The sequence below is a fragment of the Rhineura floridana genome, chromosome 2 (assembly GCF_030035675.1).
Source record: "Rhineura floridana isolate rRhiFlo1 chromosome 2, rRhiFlo1.hap2, whole genome shotgun sequence".
In the NCBI taxonomy this organism is placed as follows: domain Eukaryota; kingdom Metazoa; phylum Chordata; class Lepidosauria; order Squamata; family Rhineuridae; genus Rhineura; species Rhineura floridana.
In genome coordinates this window covers 95995560-96018400 of record NC_084481.1, presented here as the reverse complement: position 1 = coordinate 96018400, position 22841 = coordinate 95995560, and the positions used below count along the sequence as shown (strand labels likewise).

Here is a 22841-nt window from a genome sequence, read left to right as displayed (position 1 = left end):
TTGTACTGTTCGAAGCCGGGCCACATAGCTAGAGAATGCGGACTTAAAGGGGATAAAACAGGGCCATCGGGAAACTAAAGTACCCAGCTCTCATGCAGGCCAGAGGGCTGGGGGCCACTGTGTACAAAGGGCCTTCGGTAGCACAGCCCCCCTCAAAAGGGGTACTGGTGCTGCCAATTCGGATTACAACTTCCACAGGAGTAATGTTTAACTCTACAGCGCTGATTGACAGTGGAGCCTCTACCAATTTCATTGATGCAAAGTTGGCAAAACGTCACCAAATCTCCCAATGGAAACTGGACACCCCCTTGTCAGTGGAAACTATTGACGGTAGACCTTTGAAATCAGGCGGAGTGACGCGAGCCACGGAGGAATTGAAACTAGAAATTCCTGGGCACGAAGAGTTAATTTCCTTGTATGTGTCAGATCTCTCGAACTTTGATGTGATTCTGGGAATGCCCTGGCTAGCAAAGCATGAACCAAAGATAGCCTGGAAGGATGCGGTTGTATGGTTCACTTCTCAGTACTGTCACGAGAACTGTCAGCCAGAGATAACCATAAAAGCTCTAGCAGGAGCTGTGCAGGGGGTCAAGGAAGTGGCCCTTCCCTCGAAATATGTAGAGTTTGGGGATGTGTTTAACAAAAAGGAAGCAGAGTCCTTACCTCCTCATCGCCCTTATGACTGTGTCATTGATTTAGTGCCAGGAGCAAGCATTCCAGCTCGAAGAATTTACTCCCTTACAGAGCCAGAGAGAGCGGCTCTGAGAGAGTTTTTGGGAAAAAATCTGAAGTGAGGATTTATCCGTCCCTCACAATCCCCCGCAGGGGTTCCCTTGCTGTTCGTGAAGAAGAAAGGAGGTGAACTCAGACCCTGTAATGATTACCGTGCATTAAATCAAATTACTATCCCTAACAGTTATCCGTTGCATCTGATTACGGAATTGTTAGACCGACTGCGTTCTGCAACAATCTTCACGAAATTGGACTTAAGGGGAGCATATAATCTGATTCGAATGAAAGAAGGGGATGAATGGAAAACAGGTTTCAACACCTCCTATGGTCAATTTGAATACTTGGTGATGCCTTTGGGGCTATCTGGGGCTCCTGACATGTTTCAGAAGTTTATGAACAAAGTGTTTAGAGACCTCTTGGATCAGTATGTGATTTCCTATCTGGATGATATTCTGGTGTTTTCAAAGAACCAGGAAGAACATGATCAACACGTGAAAACTGTGTTGAAAAGACTGAGAGAGAATCACTTGTATGCCAAGTTAGAGAAATGTGGGTTTGACTTGTCATCTTTGGACTTCCTTGGATACCGAATCTCGGCAGGAGGAGTGGAGATGGATCCAGGAAAAGTGAGTTGTGTATTGGATTGGGGCCAGCCGACCACCAAGAAGGATGTACAGGGTTTTTTGGGATTTACCAATTACTACAGAAAATTCATCCCAGGCTTTTCTAAGCTAACAGCCCCCCTTACTGACTGTTTAAGGGGAAAAGGAAAGTTTCAATGGACAGAGAACGCAGCAAGAGCTTTCGAGGAACTGAAAAGGAAATTCGCATCCAAGCCTATTTTGCGTTTTGCTGACCCTACCCGCCCTTTCGTTGTGGAAGCGGATGCTTCAGACCTAGCCATAGGAGGGGTTCTTTTGCAGACAGGCATGGATGGGAAGGAATTGTATCCCTGTGCGTATTTCTCCAGAAAATTAAAGGATGCCAAAAGAAATTATACAGTGTGGGAAAAAGAGCTGTTAGCCATCAAGGACTCATCTGAAAATTGGAGACAGTATTTGGAGGGAGCCCAGCAGCAGACCGAAGTATGTTCTGATCATAAGAACTTGGAAAGTCTGCAAACAGCAAGGAAACTGAACCAAAGACAGATACGTTGGTTGCAGTTTTTCGCTAGGTTTAACTTCAGGATTACTTACCATGCCCATGCAAAAAATCAGAGAGCGGATGCTCTATCTAGACAACCGCAATACAAAGGAGATGAAGTTGGCAGCCCCCCCCCAGTACTCTATCACGGCTGGACACTTTGGCATCTTTAAGACCATTCAGAATGTGGCTAAGGATTTTTGGTGGCCTCAAATGCGCCGAGACATTGAGATCTATGTAAAATCCTGCTCTGTCTGTATGCGAGCGAAAACAGACATGGGAAAACCGGTAGGTTTGCTTAACCCTCTACCCACGCCGACCGAACCCTGGAAGGACCTTTCCATGGATTTTATAACTGATCTACCGAAGTCACAAGAAATGACGGCGATATTGGTCATCGTGGATTCATTGACCAAAATGGCACATTTCCTTCCTTGCTCAGAAGCCTTAGAAGCTACAGAAACAGCAAAACTGTTTATAAAGGAAATCTATCGATTGCATGGATTGCCAAATAGCCTAGTCTCGGATCGGGGAACTCAGTTTACAGCTAAATTTTGGAGAGCTGTTTGGAAACAGCTGCAGATGGAGTTAAAACTTTCTTCAGCGCATCACCCCCAGACAGACGGACAGACTGAGAGACTTAATGCGGTTCTGGAAAGGTATTTACGTTGTTATGTATCTTACCAACAGACTGATTGGGTCTCATATTTTCATTTTGCAGAATTTGCTTATAATAACTCTTTGCATACCAGTACTGGGCAGACACCTTTCTTTGCTAATTATGGATTCCACCCCAAAGCTTTCCCTAGCAGTACAGGGAGTATGCCTGTACCGGCTGCAGGGGAATTTCTGCAGGAGCTTCAGGCAGTGCAGCAGGTACTGAAACAACAATTAGACGAGGCCAAAACGGAGTATAAACGAATTGCTGATCAACATCGATGGGAGGGGGCCCCCCTTCAAATAGGAGACAAGGTATGGTTGTCTACCCGCTTCCTCCAGATGCCAGGCAAATGCAGGAAGCTGCAGGATAAGAGAGTGGGGCCCTTTGATATAGAGGTGCAAATCAATCCAGTGGCTTATCGTCTGAAATTGCCAGATACTTTTAAAATACACCCTGTGTTCCATCGCTCCTTGTTAACGAAAGCAGCCCCTCCCACTGAGTTAAAACCAGCGGAATCTCCAGGGGCGCCGTTAATACTGGATGAGCAATCTGAGTTTGAAGTGGCAGAAATTCTGGACGCCAGGAGAAGGCGTAATAAACTACAGTATTTGATTCACTGGAAGGGTTATGGACCAGCCGACAGGTCATGGGAAAATGAGAGCGATGTCCATGCCCCGGATTTAGTAAAAAACTTTCATCAACGGTTCCCTCATCGTCCCAAGCCGACAAGTTGGGGGGAAGCACAGCATGGGAAGGGGGATGGTGTCGGGATGCAGGATTGGGGCCCTGATGTTTCAGAAGATGAGGAGAGGGAGGGGGTCCTTTGGCCAGAGCCGTGTGAAGAAGACGCAGAGGAGGGGGAGGGAGTCTCAGAGATAGAACTGTCTGGCAGCAAAGACCTTGAAGTTCCCACAGACACATATCCCTCCCAGGAGCTGCCCACACCCCCTCCCCCTTCGAGCTCAGAGCAGTTGGAGAAGGAGGGAGAGCAAGGGGGAATCCAGCCTCCTCCTGACCCAGGGAAAAGCAAAGAGAAGCAGCCAGACGGTTTAGGCCTTGCCCCCCCGCTTTCCCCCATACCTGAATCAGAGTCCTCAGAAGGGGAGGAGGCAGTAGCACCTCCTTCACCACATACAAGGAGACAGCAAAAGAGACAACAAAAGAGGAGGGGAGTTGATGAGAGCACTTTGAGGTGGAGTGAGAGAATTCGCGCCTGATTGCCCCCTTCTTAAGGGACAGGGGGAATAGTGGTTCCTTGTTCTGTCAACTCTCTTTCAAGTCGCAGGTTATGTTTCGTAGTGAAACTTCATGAGAAGGCGTAGCCTTTGTCTGGATATTACTTTAATAAAAACTGAATTGCTTTCACCAACTGGTCTGGTTCCTGAGTCCCAACCTGGACACGACAGTTGAACAGAACCAGCTACCCCACCCTCGACGCTTCTACCACTTGAACGTGACAAGATGGAACGGGGAGCAGCAGGGGGGACAAATCCCACTTCTGAGGCGGAGGAAGTGCGACAGCTGAGGACTACTGTTGCAGATTTACAGGCAGATGTCCAAACCTTGTTGGCGTCAGTAAGGGCATTGAAAACTGACAACCAAACCTTGAAATCCATGATAGCCCAAATGCGGACAGCCCCTTCAGCCGCTGTGGTTAAGATCCCGATTGGACTACCACCTAAATATGCAGGACAGAGTGACCAACTCTCCACCTTCGTGGCTCAATGTGAAATGTATCTGGACATTAGGAATGCAGAGTTTCCTAGTGATGCGGCCAAAGTGGCCTTCATGATCAGTCTATTGGAAGGGGAAGCTGCCAAGTGGGTCACTCCCTATCTGGTAAGAAAGGATGCCATTCTAGGAAGATATTGAGGATTTATGCAAGCCATGACCAAGATGTTTCAGGACCCTCAAATAGCTGAGACTGTGGCGAAGCAATTGGGCGCTTTGAAGCAAAGGAAAGGAACTGTTTCAGAGTATACTAATGCCTTTAAAATTCTGGCTCAGGAAACTGGTTATAATGACTTAGCCCTGATGTTTATGTACAGAAGTGGACTGAATGCCGAGATCTTGGATGATCTGGCCAGAACTACACCCCCAACTGACTTGCCTGGGCTGATTAGGCTGTGCCTGCAAATCGATCATCGGTTGGAAGGAAGACGCCTGGAAAAGAAACAGGACGTACAGAGATACTCAGCTTCAGCATCCCGCAGTAAAATCCCTTCCACTCCAGGGATGCCAGGTAACCAGGGCGAAGGACAGGGAGGGGCTCGTCCGAAGCTGTCGGAAGAGGAAAAAGAAAGGTGTCGTCGGGAACGTCTCTGTTTGTACTGTTCGAAGCCGGGCCACATAGCTAGAGAATGCGGACTTAAAGGGGATAAAACAGGGCCATCGGGAAACTAAAGTACCCAGCTCTCATGCAGGCCAGAGGGCTGGGGGCCACTGTGTACAAAGGGCCTTCGGTAGCACAGCCCCCCTCAAAAGGGGTACTGGTGCTGCCAATTCGGATTACAACTTCCACAGGAGTAATGTTTAACTCTACAGCGCTGATTGACAGTGGAGCCTCTACCAATTTCATTGATGCAAAGTTGGCAAAACGTCACCAAATCTCCCAATGGAAACTGGACACCCCCTTGTCAGTGGAAACTATTGACGGTAGACCTTTGAAATCAGGCGGAGTGACGCGAGCCACGGAGGAATTGAAACTAGAAATTCCTGGGCACGAAGAGTTAATTTCCTTGTATGTGTCAGATCTCTCGAACTTTGATGTGATTCTGGGAATGCCCTGGCTAGCAAAGCATGAACCAAAGATAGCCTGGAAGGATGCGGTTGTATGGTTCACTTCTCAGTACTGTCACGAGAACTGTCAGCCAGAGATAACCATAAAAGCTCTAGCAGGAGCTGTGCAGGGGGTCAAGGAAGTGGCCCTTCCCTCGAAATATGTAGAGTTTGGGGATGTGTTTAACAAAAAGGAAGCAGAGTCCTTACCTCCTCATCGCCCTTATGACTGTGTCATTGATTTAGTGCCAGGAGCAAGCATTCCAGCTCGAAGAATTTACTCCCTTACAGAGCCAGAGAGAGCGGCTCTGAGAGAGTTTTTGGGAAAAAATCTGAAGTGAGGATTTATCCGTCCCTCACAATCCCCCGCAGGGGTTCCCTTGCTGTTCGTGAAGAAGAAAGGAGGTGAACTCAGACCCTGTAATGATTACCGTGCATTAAATCAAATTACTATCCCTAACAGTTATCCGTTGCATCTGATTACGGAATTGTTAGACCGACTGCGTTCTGCAACAATCTTCACGAAATTGGACTTAAGGGGAGCATATAATCTGATTCGAATGAAAGAAGGGGATGAATGGAAAACAGGTTTCAACACCTCCTATGGTCAATTTGAATACTTGGTGATGCCTTTTGGGCTATCTGGGGCTCCTGACATGTTTCAGAAGTTTATGAACAAAGTGTTTAGAGACCTCTTGGATCAGTATGTGATTTCCTATCTGGATGATATTCTGGTGTTTTCAAAGAACCAGGAAGAACATGATCAACACGTGAAAACTGTGTTGAAAAGACTGAGAGAGAATCACTTGTATGCCAAGTTAGAGAAATGTGGGTTTGACTTGTCATCTTTGGACTTCCTTGGATACCGAATCTCGGCAGGAGGAGTGGAGATGGATCCAGGAAAAGTGAGTTGTGTATTGGATTGGGGCCAGCCGACCACCAAGAAGGATGTACAGGGTTTTTTGGGATTTACCAATTACTACAGAAAATTCATCCCAGGCTTTTCTAAGCTAACAGCCCCCCTTACTGACTGTTTAAGGGGAAAAGGAAAGTTTCAATGGACAGAGAACGCAGCAAGAGCTTTCGAGGAACTGAAAAGGAAATTCGTATCCAAGCCTATTTTGCGTTTTGCTGACCCTACCCGCCCTTTCGTTGTGGAAGCGGATGCTTCAGACCTAGCCATAGGAGGGGTTCTTTTGCAGACAGGCATGGATGGGAAGGAATTGTATCCCTGTGCGTATTTCTCCAGAAAATTAAAGGATGCCAAAAGAAATTATACAGTGTGGGAAAAAGAGCTGTTAGCCATCAAGGACTCATCTGAAAATTGGAGACAGTATTTGGAGGGAGCCCAGCAGCAGACCGAAGTATGTTCTGATCATAAGAACTTGGAAAGTCTGCAAACAGCAAGGAAACTGAACCAAAGACAGATACGTTGGTTGCAGTTTTTCGCTAGGTTTAACTTCAGGATTACTTACCATGCCCATGCAAAAAATCAGAGAGAGGATGCTCTATCTAGACAACCGCAATACAAAGGAGATGAAGTTGGCAGCCCCCCCCAGTACTCTATCACGGCTGGACACTTTGGCATCTTTAAGACCATTCAGAATGTGGCTAAGGATTTTTGGTGGCCTCAAATGCGCCGAGACATTGAGATCTATGTAAAATCCTGCTCTGTCTGTATGCGAGCGAAAACAGACATGGGAAAACCGGTAGGTTTGCTTAACCCTCTACCCACGCCGACCGAACCCTGGAAGGACCTTTCCATGGATTTTATAACTGATCTACCGAAGTCACAAGAAATGACGGCGATATTGGTCATCGTGGATTCATTGACCAAAATGGCACATTTCCTTCCTTGCTCAGAAGCCTTAGAAGCTACAGAAACAGCAAAACTGTTTATAAAGGAAATCTATCGATTGCATGGATTGCCAAATAGCCTAGTCTCGGATCGGGGAACTCAGTTTATAGCTAAATTTTGGAGAGCTGTTTGGAAACAGCTGCAGATGGAGTTAAAACTTTCTTCAGCGCATCACCCCCAGACAGACGGACAGACTGAGAGACTTAATGCGGTTCTGGAAAGGTATTTACGTTGTTATGTATCTTACCAACAGACTGATTGGGTCTCATATTTTCATTTTGCAGAATTTGCTTATAATAACTCTTTGCATACCAGTACTGGGCAGACACCTTTCTTTGCTAATTATGGATTCCACCCCAAAGCTTTCCCTAGCAGTACAGGGAGTATGCCTGTACCGGCTGCAGGGGAATTTCTGCAGGAGCTTCAGGCAGTGCAGCAGGTACTGAAACAACAATTAGACGAGGCCAAAACGGAGTATAAACGAATTGCTGATCAACATCGACGGGAGGGGGCCCCCCTTCAAATAGGAGACAAGGTATGGTTGTCTACCCGCTTCCTCCAGATGCCAGGCAAATGCAGGAAGCTGCAGGATAAGAGAGTGGGGCCCTTTGATATAGAGGTGCAAATCAATCCAGTGGCTTATCGTCTGAAATTGCCAGATACTTTTAAAATACACCCTGTGTTCCATCGCTCCTTGTTAACGAAAGCAGCCCCTCCCACTGAGTTAAAACCAGCGGAATCTCCAGGGGCGCCGTTAATACTGGATGAGCAATCTGAGTTTGAAGTGGCAGAAATTCTGGACGCCAGGAGAAGGCGTAATAAACTACAGTATTTGATTCACTGGAAGGGTTATGGACCAGCCGACAGGTCATGGGAAAATGAGAGCGATGTCCATGCCCCGGATTTAGTAAAAAACTTTCATCAACGGTTCCCTCATCGTCCCAAGCCGACAAGTTGGGGGGAAGCACAGCATGGGAAGGGGGATGGTGTCGGGATGCAGGATTGGGGCCCTGATGTTTCAGAAGATGAGGAGAGGGAGGGGGTCCTTTGGCCAGAGCTGTGTGAAGAAGACGCAGAGGAGGGGGAGGGAGTCTCAGAGATAGAACTGTCTGGCAGCAAAGACCTTGAAGTTCCCACAGACACATATCCTTCCCAGGAGCTGCCCACACCCCCTCCCCCTTCGAGCTCAGAGCAGTTGGAGAAGGAGGGAGAGCAAGGGGGAATCCAGCCTCCTCCTGACCCAGGGAAAAGCAAAGAGAAGCAGCCAGACGGTTTAGGCCTTGCCCCCCCGCTTTCCCCCATACCTGAATCAGAGTCCTCAGAAGGGGAGGGGGCAGTAGCACCTCCTTCACCACATACAAGGAGACAGCAAAAGAGACAACAAAAGAGGAGGGGAGTTGATGAGAGCACTTTGAGGTGGAGTGAGAGAATTCGCGCCTGATTGCCCCCTTCTTAAGGGACAGGGGGAATAGTGGTTCCTTGTTCTGTCAACTCTCTTCCTAGTCGCAGGTTATGTTTTGTAGTGAAACTTCATGAGACGGCGTAGTCTTTGTCTGGATATTACTTTAATAAGAACTGATTTGCTTTCACCAACTGGTCTGGTTCCTGAGTCCCAACCTGGACACGACACCTTCCCACCACCAATCAAAGCAGCTCCAGAGCAAGCCTGTGGCAGGAAAAGGTTGTTTTTAAAAACAGAAAAACCCTCTGCAGAGCACTGCAAGGTCGCACCCTAAAAGTCACTTTCCCTCAGCAGCTAATGCCTCGGGGCTCAGAAAGTTAAGCCAACAAAAAATATATCTCTGCAGGGCTTTTTCCCCTGAGGCAAGAAAGCCTTGGTCACATCCACACCATCCACCTGAAGCACTCTTATACCTCTTTAACCGTCATGCTTCCCCCAAAGAATCAATGGAACTGCCATTTGTTATTGGTGCTGGGTGTCCTGGCTCACCCCGTTAAAATTAGACTCTGGATCACTGATGTGCTTTTCTCTGTCATTTTCAATATAACCCTAGAGCACTACATTGATCAGATTACAGGTTACATGGGTCTCTGGGTCTCTATAAGGCATTTCTAGGCATGGCTACTCAACAAAGACATTGTTGCAACCTTTGACATGTCCCCTGAGATGACTTAAGTAGGCTGAGGGTGGGCATACTACTTGTGCAGGAATGGTCTCTCAGGACTGTGCCAGCAAGCAGGCACTCCAACGGACAGGCTGGAGAGCTGGCTCAGCTTGTTCATGCAGTGCATCCTTGGCAACAGGGGAGGAGATGCCTTGACCAGTTCTTCCCCAGGTTCCATCTCCACTCCCATTACTGACTCCTCCAGCCCCAAGAGTGGAGCAGGAGGCAGCTCGGGAGGGAAAGCCAGTTCGGAAGGGGTAGTGATGGGAAGTTCACTGTCAGTCACCATCTCATCTATCACAGTCAGCATCTCTGGGATGGGGTTGTCACTGGCCAGGCTACTGAAGTCCTCTCTAATTCCACCCCCTCCCTTGGCAGACCACTGGGCCCCTTCCCAGGATCCCAGTCTTCCTTGTCCTCCTGTCCACTCTGCTAGGAGTTTTCTACAGGGCTCATGACACCGAGAATTGTAGCCCCTTTTGCAGTCTCCCAACAACTCTTGGAGCCCTTTATGAACTACAGTTCCCAGAATTTTGGGGGGCAAGCCATGACTGTTCAAGTGGTATAAGAGTGCTTTAAATGGATGGTACAGATGTGACCAAGCTGACAGTGGGAAAGAGCAAAAGGAAAGGATTGCTTTGAAAGCACTTTGTAGAGTGCTGAAGCACTAAATAGGCAAGGTGGAAAGGGGAGTGGTAGTGCAATATCTACAGGCTTCGCCCAATATTCAAACCACAGCTGGCTTGGAATAAGCCCTGTTGGGTAAGAACCTCACAGACGTTTTTTAACAGCACTTTAAAGTTATGACACTAGGATTGGGAATCTGTGGCCTTCCAGATGATGTATTCCCATCTCCCATCTGCACCATCCAGCATGGTCAGTGGTTAAGAACGACCATGTCTGGAGGACCACCATTTCCACATCCCTTCCTCATAAAACATATCTCTTGCCTAGCACCTGAAAGAGTGCCTCTCCCTCTATCAGGCTGTAAACACACTAATCACCATATCAAAGCATTTCATTAGCCACACCTGGAGGGGGACCGATTGATCTGCTGATCAGTTGCAAAATCTCTCTGAAGCTGATTTTTTTTAAAAAAAAATCTAGCTACTTCCACCAGGTTTTATAGTAAAAAGGGGTGGGGTTTGACTAGCGTCGTGTGCCCCCATTTTCAGAGGAGAGATGGTGACACGCTGGAACCAGCAGAACAGTGAGTGTGTTTCTACCCTCACTCTGCCCATATTTAAGATCAATAGGAGCGGGGCATTTCTAGATGTTTCAGTGTTAGGGGAGGCTCATTCAGTGGTGACACAGATAGTGCATTCTCCTTGGTGGTGCCCAGTTTGTGGAATGCTCTTCTCCTACAGGCACTGACACTCATGTCATTTCAGTGCCAAGTGAAATCATACCTGTTTACTCGGGCTTTTTAGGTTACTAACAGGTGAAGGGGGTTTGTAAATTTTAAACCCAGACTCAAAAATTATCTAGCTTCGAGGGACTTCCCGGAAGGAGTGCTCTGCTGGTGGTGCCTCTGAGTGAGCTCTGTCTCAGAGGAAGCTTTTTTCAGTTAAAAACCAGTCAAGAGGAATTTTTGACTGGCGTAAATGTTCTCCAAGACAAAGGTGAACCGAAGAGATTATCCACGGAACTTTGTTGAGCTGTAGATAGCTGGAATTGATCAGGAATCCCCTGAGATAAGAAGGCTTATCTAGCAGCGGAAGACGAAGTCAGGACTTCCAGCAAGCTGTGCTGAAAAAAAGCAATACTTTTTTTCCCCTTAAAAATGTTCTATAACGAGCGAGCCTCCTTCTGTCTAAATCTTATCATTTGGTTTAAATTACTACAGTAAAAGAGACTTGTTTACGAATCAGCAATTGAGAAACCTGGGTGAGTCACACTTTTTTCCTTTTATATAAAATTAAAGAAGAAAGAAAATTTAAAGAACTTAATTTATAGTTTAATGACAAAAAGCTGGCTTGAATTTGGAATTATAAAGATTAAAATGGATGAGAGGCAACTTATCCGATAAGATGATTTGATTATTTGAAGGAAATATATCTGGGACTATTTTTTTTCTTTCTTTTTTTTGGACTATTCTCTTTGGACGAATCTGCTGTTCGTGTATATTACTGACAGTTGGGTGCTGTGAACCAAACTTGTTTTGCATTCCTGGACGTGCAGGAGATAAGAACTGTGCTGGCTAGATCATACTAACAGGCCTGGAATATTAACTCTTTTGTTGTTGGGGGAAAAAAAGAAACAGACTGCCTCTAGGTTTGGGAACATTGGTTAATAGCAGAAACTAAAGGTTTTTTTTTTTCAAGAATGACAACTAGGAAAGCAACTAAAGCCCTGGAGCGAAGAGGTTCAACTGATGCACAGGAAGGGGCTGTCTCCCCAGACATGTTCCAGAAAATAATGGATGGGATTAGTGATCTTAAACAAGATCTCAAACAAGAGATGAAACAGGATAGACAAGAAATCAAAGATGAATTTGGCAAAATGAAGATGGAATTGAAAGATATAAAAGAACATATCAAAATAGAAGTGGATGAGATTAAAGGCACAATTGGGCAAATAACACAGGAGGTAAAAAACATTAAAGGAAAGGTGCAAATCTTGGAGAACAGAACAGATATATTAAATATGGAATTGGAAAAAAATTTGGATCATATCGCTGTGATGGAATTGAGAGATAAAGAATATTGTTTGAGATTTCGTGCAATTCCTGAAGAAACAGGTGAAGATATCAGAGATAAAATGGTTAATGCTCTGGTAAAATTTTTGGATTGGAATGAAGATCTGATGGAATTTGAAATAGATAAAGTTTATAGAATCAATTCAAGATATGCAACAATGAAAAAAATTCCAAGAGATGCGCTTGTGCATTTTGTAAAAAAGAGGGCCAGAGATATGGTACTACAACAACATTTCAATAATATCTTTAAAATTGATGGCAAGGAAATACTGGTGATGAAATAAATCCCTATTAGACTTTTACGCAAGAGAAAAGAATATGCTTTCTTTACAGAAAAACTTAAACAATGTAAAATTCAATTTAGGTGGGATGTTCCAGAAGGAGTGATTTTTACATTCAGACAACAAAAATATCGATTGAATACTGTTCAAAAAGCAAGGGACTTCTTGAGAAAAGTTTCAAAAGACATGGAAGAAGACAAACTCAAAGAAATGGATATAATTCCTGGGAAACAAAGACAACAGGAACATGCAGAGGAGGGAAAGGAAGATGATGGATTAAAGGGAGCATCAGGTACTTTTTAAAATACATGCTTAAAGATGGATTACAAATATCTAACTTGGAATATAAATGGAGCTAATACGTCGCAGAAGAGAAAGAAAGTGTTTCATTATTTGAAAAAATTAAAATTGGATATAATTTGTCTACAAGAAACTCATATCAAGAAGAAAGATTCTAAATATTTGATTTGTAAAAATTTGGGTGAAGAATTTATTTCGGCTGGATAAAAAAAAAATGGTGTTGTTCTTTATATTAACCCACAATTGTTTCCTAAATTGATATTATTGGACGACAGTGGTAGATTTGTGGGGGTTGAAATTACTTTACAAGGTACAAAAATTTTGATAGTGGGCATTTATGCCCCCAATGAAGATAAAACAAGGTTTTACACAGGACTTATGGAAAAATTGTCAGAGTTTTCATATGATCATTGGTGTGTTATGGGTGATTGGAATGGAGTAATTTTACCAAAAATGGACAGACTTTCTGAGAAAAATATTAAAGAGACACAGGGTATATTACCGAACATTTGTTTTGAATTGATGGAAAATTTAGAATTGGTGGATGCTTGGAGATATATAAATGACAATGCAAAAGAATTTACTTATTTTTCAGAAAGACATAAAACATTTTCGAGGATTGATAAGATTTGGATGTCTAAAAACCTAGTGAAAGACATTTCCAAAATGGATATATTACCAAAAACCTTTTCGGATCACAATCCAGTGATATTGACTTTTTTAAAAAAAATCTTGGATTTAGATGGAGACTAAATGAATCTTTATTACAGAATGATAAAATAGTGCAAGAATGTAAGAAGAAATTAAAAGAGTTTATTGAACATAGTTTACATAAAGGAACAGATGAAAATATTGTTTGGGATACAAGTAAAGCATTTATGAGGGGATATTTTATTAAATGTAACTCTGAATTAAAAAAGAAGAAACAACAGAAAATGCAATTAATCTTGGAAGAAATAAAACAAAAAGAGGAAGAATTGAAAAAGAATCCAACTAAAGTTTCTATTGTAAATCAAATTAAAATGTTACAGAAACAAGTGTCAATGTTGACAGTTAGAGAAATTGAAAGGAAATTAAACTTTGCTAAACAAAGGACTTTTGAATTTGCAAATAAACCGGGGAAATTGCTAGCATATAAATTAAGAAAAGAACGACAAAAAAATCTTATTTTAAAGATACAAGAAGGAGATGAGATGTTGACAGACAATGTAAAAATCCAAAGGGTTTTTCATCAATATTATTCAACTTTGTACAAGTGTCAGGAAATTCCCTCTGAAAAAATAGAAGAGTATATATCTAAACAGAATTTGCCTAAAATTACAGATTTTCAGAGACAAGCTATTAATGGTCCTATTACGTCAAGAGAAATATCTGAGGCTATAAGTAAAATTAAATTAGGAAAGGCGCCAGGACCGGATGGACTATCAGCAGTGTATTACAAATGTTTGGAGGAGGAACTCTTCTTACCTTTACAGTATACAATGAATTCTATTTTGCAAGAGGGGAAGATACCGGATAGTTGGAAAAATGCCAATATAACATTAATACCTAAAGAGGAGCAGGATCTAACCAAAACAAAAAATTATCGGCCGATATCTTTATTGAATAATGACTATAAAATTTTTACAACGATTTTGGCAGAAAGAATGAAAATAATATTGCAACAATTTATTCAGGAAGATCAAGCAGGGTTTCTACCTAAAAGACAACTACGTGATAATGTCAGGAATGTTTTGAATGTGTTGGAATACTTAGAACAACGAAATGATAAACAAGCAGCTTTGATCTTTTTAGATGCTGAGAAGCATTTGATAATTTGAATTGGAAATTTATGTTTAAGGTCCTGGAGCAAATGGATTTTGGAGATAACTTTATAAAATGGATTAGATCTATTTATACATCTCAGAAGGCACAGATAATTGTTAATGGGGGGTTAACGGACTCATGTGAAATACAAAAGGGTACAAGACAGGGATGTCCATTATCTCCCCTTTTATTTATTTTGGTCTTGGAAGTGCTGCTTAGAGATATAAGGCAAGATAAAAGGATTTCGGGAATAAAGGTAAAAAAAGAGGAATATAAATTGAGAGCATTTGCTGATGATTTGATAATTGTATTAGAAAACCCTTTGGAAGGAATTAATGCATTGATGGACAAATTAAAAGAATTTGGACCGTTAGCAGGATTTAAGATCAACAATAAAAAAACAAAGATGTTGGTGAAAAATTTATCTTCAAAGGAACAAAAAGAGTTGATGGACAAGACAGATTTTAAAATAGAGGAAAAGTTGAAATATTTAGGTATTATTATGACAAATAAAAACTCAAAGTTGTTTCATAATAATTATGAAAAACTATGGACAGAGATTAAGAAAGACTTGTTAAGATGGGATAAATTACAATTATTAATGGGAAGAATATCTGTGATAAAAATGAATGTACTGCCGAGAATGATGTTTTTGTTTCAAACAATACCTGTAATATCCTCTGATTTACCTTTTAAACAATGGCAAAAAGATATTTCTAAATTTGTTTGGCAGGGGAAAAAACCAAGAGTTAAATTTAAATTATTACAAGACGCCAAAGAAAGAGGAGGACTGGGATTACCAAATTTGAGACTTTATTATGCTGCCTGTTGTTTAGTCTGGATAAAGGAATGGTTTTTATTGAGGAATAAAAGGCTATTGGATTTGGAGGGCCATAACCTGAAGTGGGGATGGCATGGATATCTATGGTATGATAAAGTAAAAGTTAATGTGGATTTTAATAATCATTTTATAAGACGTCCTCTGTTGAAAATATGGAATAGATATAAACCAAGGTTTTATTCGAAAATACCATTATGTGTCTCAAGTCAAGAAGCGTTTTATAGAAGAGAAATGGCTGGAAAAGAGAAATGGTTAACATATCAAGAACTATTAGAAAATGTACATTGAGAATATATAATGAAAGAGAGAGAACAACTGATAAAGGAAGGATATAGTTCTCAGTGGTTTGCCTATTTACAATTGTTAGAAAGATATAAAATGGATAAGAAAATGTATGGGTTTGAAATAAATAAATCTGATTTTGAAATAGGTTTGTGTACAAATGATGAAAATATAATTGCGAAAATGTATAAACTCTTACTGAAAATGGATATGGAAGAAGAACAAGTAAAAGAGTGTATGGTAAAGTGGGCAAAAAATTTTGGTTATAATATACAAATGGATCAATGGGAAAATATGTGGAAAAAAGGCTTGAGATTTACATTATGCTATAATCTTAAAGAAAATTTCTATAAAATGATGTACCGTTGGTACATGACTCCAGAAAAGTTGTCAAAAATGTATAGTAATGTTTCTAATGCTTGTTGGAAATGTAAACAACAAGAAGGATCGTTTTATCATATGTGGTGGTTGTGTAAACAGGCAAAATTATTTTGGGCACAGATAGGTAGGATGATGCAAAAAATCCTAAAGATAAATATTCAGTCAAAACCAGAATTTTTTTTATTGGGTTTTATGGATAAGCAAATAGAAAAGAAATATGGAAGAATAATATTATATATGATTACGGCAGCAAGATTATTATATGCACAAAAGTGGAAAATGGAATCAACACCAACAATGGAAGAATGGCTATTGAAATTAATGGACTTAGTAGAAATGGATAAATTGACATGTTTACTTAGAGAAAAATCGACAGTTACATTTCTTAAGGAATGGAAGCCTCTCTTAGACTTTTTGTTGAAAGATCAAAATAAAATGATGATATTGGGATTTGACGATTAATTAAGATAGACTATGGAGAAAAGTGATTTTGTATGTATTAAGGGACAGGTTTGATATATATTATATATTTATAGCTGATCTGTGACAAATCGGAAGTCAAATTTTTTATTTTTATTTTTATTCTTATTGTGTTATTTTTTTGATTTTGTTTTGTTTGTTTTGTGAAAATTTGAATAAAAATTATTGTAAAAAAAAAAATTACCTAGCTTCACCACTGTAAGGACATCTCTTTTCTACTGCCCTATGCTTTTCTGAAGTTCATCATCCTTCTCCTGCCTTCTAGTTACTCAGAACTCCTCTGCTTCAAAAAAAGAATTGTCTTTCTTTGTCAATATTTGTAGAACTGTTTTTTCATAATTTATTTTATGTTCTGGAATTGGTACGAATTATAATTTTATTTAAATAAATAAATAAAAACCAAGCAAACAGAAAAGTATGGGTGCTTCCTTTACTAAAATATAGCCAACAGAGCAGTTGCTGGGGGAAAACTGGCCTACCTAGATTCAGATATAACCACTGATAAGCACCTGCAACATTTCCCCCCTGTGTTTATATGAGAGTCACAATTTTACATCTCACTTTTTATATTCTACCCCAAAACACGTTTTTTGCTACCTAACTTTCTCATTGAACTTTTCACCTCTTCATTTCTCAGGGTATAAATTAAAGGATTGAGCATAGGGGTGATGACAGTATAGAAGATGGCCACATTCTTGTCCTCTGAGAATGTAGCGGAAGGCCTCAGGTAGATGAAGATGCAGGGCCCAAAAAATAAAATCACAACTGTGATGTGGGAGGCACAAGTAGAGAGGGCTTTGAGGCGTCCTTCAGAAGAATGAGTTCTCAGTGAGACTAGGATAATGATATATGAAATCGTCAAGGCAAGAAAGCAACTCAGGGAAATAATGCCACTATCGACAATGACAATGAGTACAACAATGTAAGTATCAGCACAGGCCAACTTCAGTAAAGGGTGGACATCACAGAAATAGTGGTCAATTTCATTGGGCCCACAAAAGGGAAGATTTATGGTGAGGAGAGTCTGTAATAATGAATGCAGAAACCCTCCCACCCATGAAAACCCAACCATCCAACTGCATACACGCTTGCTCATAATATTTGTGTAGTGGAGGGGCTTGCAGATGGCTATGTACCGGTCAAACGCCATTACTGTGAGAAGAAAGATTTCAGTGCAACCAAAGAAGTGGAACCCAAAGAGCTGCATTATGCAGCCAGCAAAGGAAATGGTCTTCTTCTCAACAAGGAAATCCGCAATCAGTTTGGGAGTAGTAACAGAAGAGTAGCAAATGTCTACTAAGGAGAGGTAACTAAGGAAGAAGTACATAGGTGAGTTCAGACGAGGGCTGCTCTTGACTGTGACAATGATAAGTAGGTTCCCCAGCAGAATTGCTGTGTAGAAGACCAAAAAGAGCCCAAAATAGGCTTTCTGTAAGTTCGGATCCGATGTAAGTCCCAAGAAAATGAATTCAGTCACATTGTTTGTGTTCTCCATGTAGTCAGGATAGATGATGATTTAAAGTGCAGAATTAAATACCCTGCCATCACATAAAATAAGGAACAGTATCAAGTATTATTTTCAAATACAGCAAAGAAAAACCAACACATCCACAAACTAGATATTATTATTGCATTGTTCCTTAGGTCTCTCATTCCAAAAGCATATAATAAAATACTTTACTCTGCAGTTAATCTAAACAATTGGCATGAATAAATATGTACTCAGCAATTCAGGAAAGGAAATCTAGGAGGCAATGGTACATCAACTGTACAATAATTCATTGGGGGAAGGTTCCATAACTTGGAAAGCAACTTAGCTATCCGAATTTGTAGATTAAAATATATGTTAAGGTCAGATGTATAAGCATAAAATATGTTTGTTTTCACCATCTGTACAAAATTTCTGTGGACTTGTCATTTGTTTATTCATTCATTTGTGCACTCCGAACAGCCCTATCAACACCTCCATACTTTTGCTCCCAAATAAGCCACTGGGACTGCTATGGGCAACCTGGCAACACCAGTATTATTGGATGCCATTAGTGTTGTTTTGGTGTATAAACTCGCTTATTACACGTGTTGTCAGTAGTACCCCAAGAATAGGCATACCTGACACTGATTATAGTTACTTTAAAATAAAGATGAGACAACACAAGAACAAATGATCAATGCTTCCAGCTCTAACAACAACAATCACTTGACAGGAGGGACAAATGTCCATATGCCCTGTTGCCTTTAGAGGGGATCAGCACGGTCAGATCTGAAAGCTCTGATCAGGTGTTAGATAGCAAAAGGGGCTGCACATGTATAGCTGTTGGCACACATCCTTCTCTTCAGGCTCATCTCTTTGCAATAGGGCCAAAGTGGTCAGTCAGAATTCCAATCCTATCCACACTTACTATGCACCCAATGGAACTTACTTCTGAATCAGGCTGCACAACTGAAAGCAAGCTATCCCAATATCACCTCCACCCAAATAGGGTGGATAGAGAACCTCTGGCCCTCAAGATATTGTTGGACTCCAATTCCCAGCAGTCTCATCCAATAAGAATTAAGGTCAGGGACAGAGCTTGGAAAAGTTGCTTTTTTCAACTACAACTCCCATCAGCCACAGCCAGCACGGCCACTGGATTGGGCTGATGGGAGTTGTAGTTCAAAAAAGTAACTTTTCCAAGCTCTGGTCAGGAGTGGTGGGAGTTGTAATCCAACAACATCTGGAGGGCCAAAGGTTCCTCGTCCTTGACCTAAAGAAACAGATTCAGGGCAGAGCTTTTAAGCCACCTTTATTTACTTGGAGCTACAAAGCCTTATACGCATATTGCACTGTGTGGATTTAACTTCTGTGAAGTAAGTAGAAATGTTTGCCTTTGTCTAAAATGAGAGGGCACTTTTATGGATGGTTTTTTTAATGATACCATTTTTAGCATGTATCAAGATGCTACAGTAGTTGGGACATTGGAGAACTGGGTAACGTATCGATCAATCAATCATGGGCATTACCAAAATAGACAGAAGATCTCTCAGAAGGTATCTTCCCGGCAACAGAGCCAGTTAGTTGCCCCTGATTGATCGCGACAGTGTCTGATTTGAACCTATTTCTTTGTAAAGATGTCTCTGACCCTCATTGCCCTCGCAATTTGTGTTGCCAGCTTTTTATAGACAGAGGCTCTGGGCCTTTAACTAATAGGAGCATAACAGATAGAAAATTAAGGGGATAAGTTCTCTTATAACTATTACTCCCTCTCAGGAAATTCCATATCTGTTGCATTGGTATTATCATGCAGCTGTTACAAGCAAGGGAACCTTGCAAAAACAAAGGCAAGACTAATGACATTGGGGACTTTTGCACTGACCATTGTTCAGCAGTAGAGAACAAATGCTTTGCATGCATAAGGTCCCAGTTACCATCCCCAGCATCTCCAAATCGGAGAGAAAGTCTCTTGTCTGAAACCCTGAAGAGCTGCTGCCAGTCTGCACAGACAATACTGAGCTGGATGGAACAAATGTGGGTGTTTCCAGGCTGTTGTTATTGTCAAATGGGAGTCCGTCACATACTGGCATACTAAGATTGTACAACTAAAGTTGATTTCGCATTCTTGGACAACAAACCTGCCTCTCCTCAAAAAAAAAAAACTTTTTCCAACATGGAAGGTGATGAGGAAATGCATTGGAAATGCGTGATAATAATTGCTTGATGCAATATCATGCAACCTCCCTAAAAACAAATAAATGCTCAACAAACGGTTGCATCTAATCTCCCCACACATTCATGCAAACAAATCAGGATGAATGTTCTGTAGAAGCAGCCTGTCTGATTCAGCATACATCTCTCTCAGAAAGAGAATGTGAGGAACAAATTGAGCTAGAAGAAGAGGCGACCTAACTCAGACACTTTTGTATCTTTGTTGGCATTCTAATAGTAAAGGCCAGATGAGAACTGCCTCTTACAGAAAGGATCATGTGAACTACAATCCACAATCAACACTCCAGACATCCCTTTGTTTTTTCAAATCCAACCAGTGACCAACAGCATCTCCTTCACTTATCCACCTTCACATGCTAAAATATACCCCTCTTTTAAAAAAAAGTTTGCCATTGAAAACTGATGCCTGGATTAAAAGACTTGGAAACTTACAAAATGTTTTAAAATGTTATTATTCCAGTTTCCCTCTGAAAAAAGGATAAATGGGAAAGGAGTGGTCAAATCTTCCCCTGCCAGTTGGTCTCCCCATGAAATTGGCCTCCTCACTTTCCAGAGCTTGGAAAAGTTACTTTTTTGAACTACAACTCCCATCAGCCCCAGCCAGCATGGCCAGTGGATTGGGCTGATGGGAGTTGTAGTTCAAAAAAGTAACTTTTCCAAGCTCTGCTTTCTTCTACCCCAGCCCATGTGTTCTGGAGCCCTGGTTACCTTGCAAGAGGGAAGAGCAGCTGCCTGGTCTTCACAAAGCCTCTCTGGACAGCAGGAGTGTCAAATCTACAATAAAGTGGGAATGTTTTTTATGAAGCCTTAGGAATGTTATGAAAATACATAAAGAACTACTGTATAATGTCTGCACATAGAATCAGCAATAATGGAAGAAAATAATGGACCACATGGAAATCCCAGTCAATATTTTCTTTAGTACAATAACAATCAGTTATCTACATACTTAAATCAATTGCCACAGGTCACCGTCTTTGTTTGGGAGTGTCCTCTCAGGATGCTTCCAGGCTGTCGCTATTTTCAGGTGCAATCCAATCACATATCAGAAAATTCAAGCTCTGCAGTTAAAACTCTTGTGCAATAAAGAGCTTTTCGTTCTAACAGCAACAATCACCTGACAGCACGGACAAATGTTCATATGCCCTGTTGCCTTTAGAGCTGAAGCTCTGATCAGATTTAGACAGCAAAGAGCTCTCTACATGCACAGCTGCTGGCACTCAGCCTCCTGTGTCAGTCGCGACTCTTTGCAGCCAGGCCAAAGTGGTCATCCAAAGTTCCAGTCCTATCCACCCTTACTTGGGAATAAGTCTCATTATGTACCCAGTGGAACTGACTTCCAAGCTAACACTGGATCAAGCTGCATAACTGAAAGCAACCTAACCCAATATCATGTCCACCCAAACCATGGATGGGGAACCTGTAGCCCTCCAGACATTGTTGGACTCCCATCAGCCTCTGCCAGTATGAAAAATGGTCAGGGGTGGTGGGAGTTAGTCCAACAACATCTGAAGGGCCAAAGATTCCCCATCCTTGACCTAAACAAACCCATTCACACCAGAGCTTTAGGCCACCTTTAATTTCTTGGAGCTATAGAGACTTATGTGCATATTGTTTGGTCTGGATTTAACTGCTTGAGCTAAGAAGAAATGTTTGCCTTCATCTAAAATGAGAGGACACTTTTATGGATGGATTTTTTTTATGATACTGTTTTTGGCACATATCAAGATCTTACAGTGGTAGAGACACTGGCGAACTGTGTGAAGTATCTGTCAATCATCAATCAATCAATCACTGACATTACCAATATGGACAGAGTGACTCAAAAGATCTCTTCTTGGCAGCTAGGCCAGTTAGTTGCCCCTGATTGATCATGACAATGTCTGATTGGAACCTATTTCTTTTTAACTGTCTCTCTGACCCTCATTGCCTTTGCAGTTTCTGTTGCCAGCTTTTTATAGACAGAAGTTATGGGCCTTTAATTAATAGGTGCATAATAGGTAAAAAATGAAGGGGTGAAGGTTTCTTGCAACTTTGACTCTCTCACAGGAAATTCCATGCCTGTTGTATTGGTATTATCATGCAGCTGTTACAGGCAAGGGAACCTTGCAAAAACAAAGGCTACGGTAATGGCATGGGGGGCTGGGGATTGTGGGGACCCTGTTCAGTAGTACACATGCTTTGCATGCACAAGGTCCCGGTTTCCATCCCCGGCTGTCTGAAACCTGGAGAGCTACTGCCAGTCAGCACAGACAATACTGAGCCAGACGCAAACATTGTGGGTTTTTCCAAACTGTTGCTATTTTCAGATGAGATTCAATCACATACTGGCATATTCAGGTTGTGCAGTTAAAGCTGATTTGGCATTTGTGCATAACAAACCTGCCTCAACTCTGAAAAAAAAACACCTGACTTTTTGCAATAAGGAAAGTGATGGGAAAATGCATGTGAAGGTGCGGGGTAATAATTGTTTGATGCAACATTACATAACCTCCCTGCAAACAAATGAATGCTCAGTAAACAGTTGCCTTGTAATCTCCCCACAAGCTTTATGCAAACAAATCAGGATGAATGCCCAATATCAGTTCATCTGGAAGCAACCTGTCTGACTCAGCACACATCTGCCTCAGAAAGAGAATGTGAAGAGCAAATGGGGCTAGAAGAAGAGGTGACCTAACTCAGATACTTTTATATCTTTGTTGGCATTCTAATACTAAAGGCCAGGTGAGAGCCACCTCTTAGGGAAAGGATCATATGAACTGCAATCCACA

At 41.7% G+C, this 22841-nt stretch overlaps 2 protein-coding genes across 2 annotated transcripts in view; one reads left to right on the top strand and one right to left on the bottom strand.

The window, feature by feature from the left end:
- The window catches only part of KDM2A (lysine demethylase 2A), a 542877-nt gene that overhangs the window by 319441 nt on the left and 200595 nt on the right, over positions 1-22841 (top strand). The window lies entirely within an intron of this gene.
- On the bottom strand, positions 9330-17862 carry LOC133377924 (olfactory receptor 4S2-like). Its single transcript, XM_061612721.1, has 3 exons — positions 16953-17862; positions 10010-10053; positions 9330-9668 (listed from the first exon to the last, which is right to left on the bottom strand). The coding sequence occupies exons 1-3, from the start codon at positions 17860-17862 to the stop codon at positions 9330-9332; spliced, it is 1293 nt and encodes a 430-aa protein (XP_061468705.1).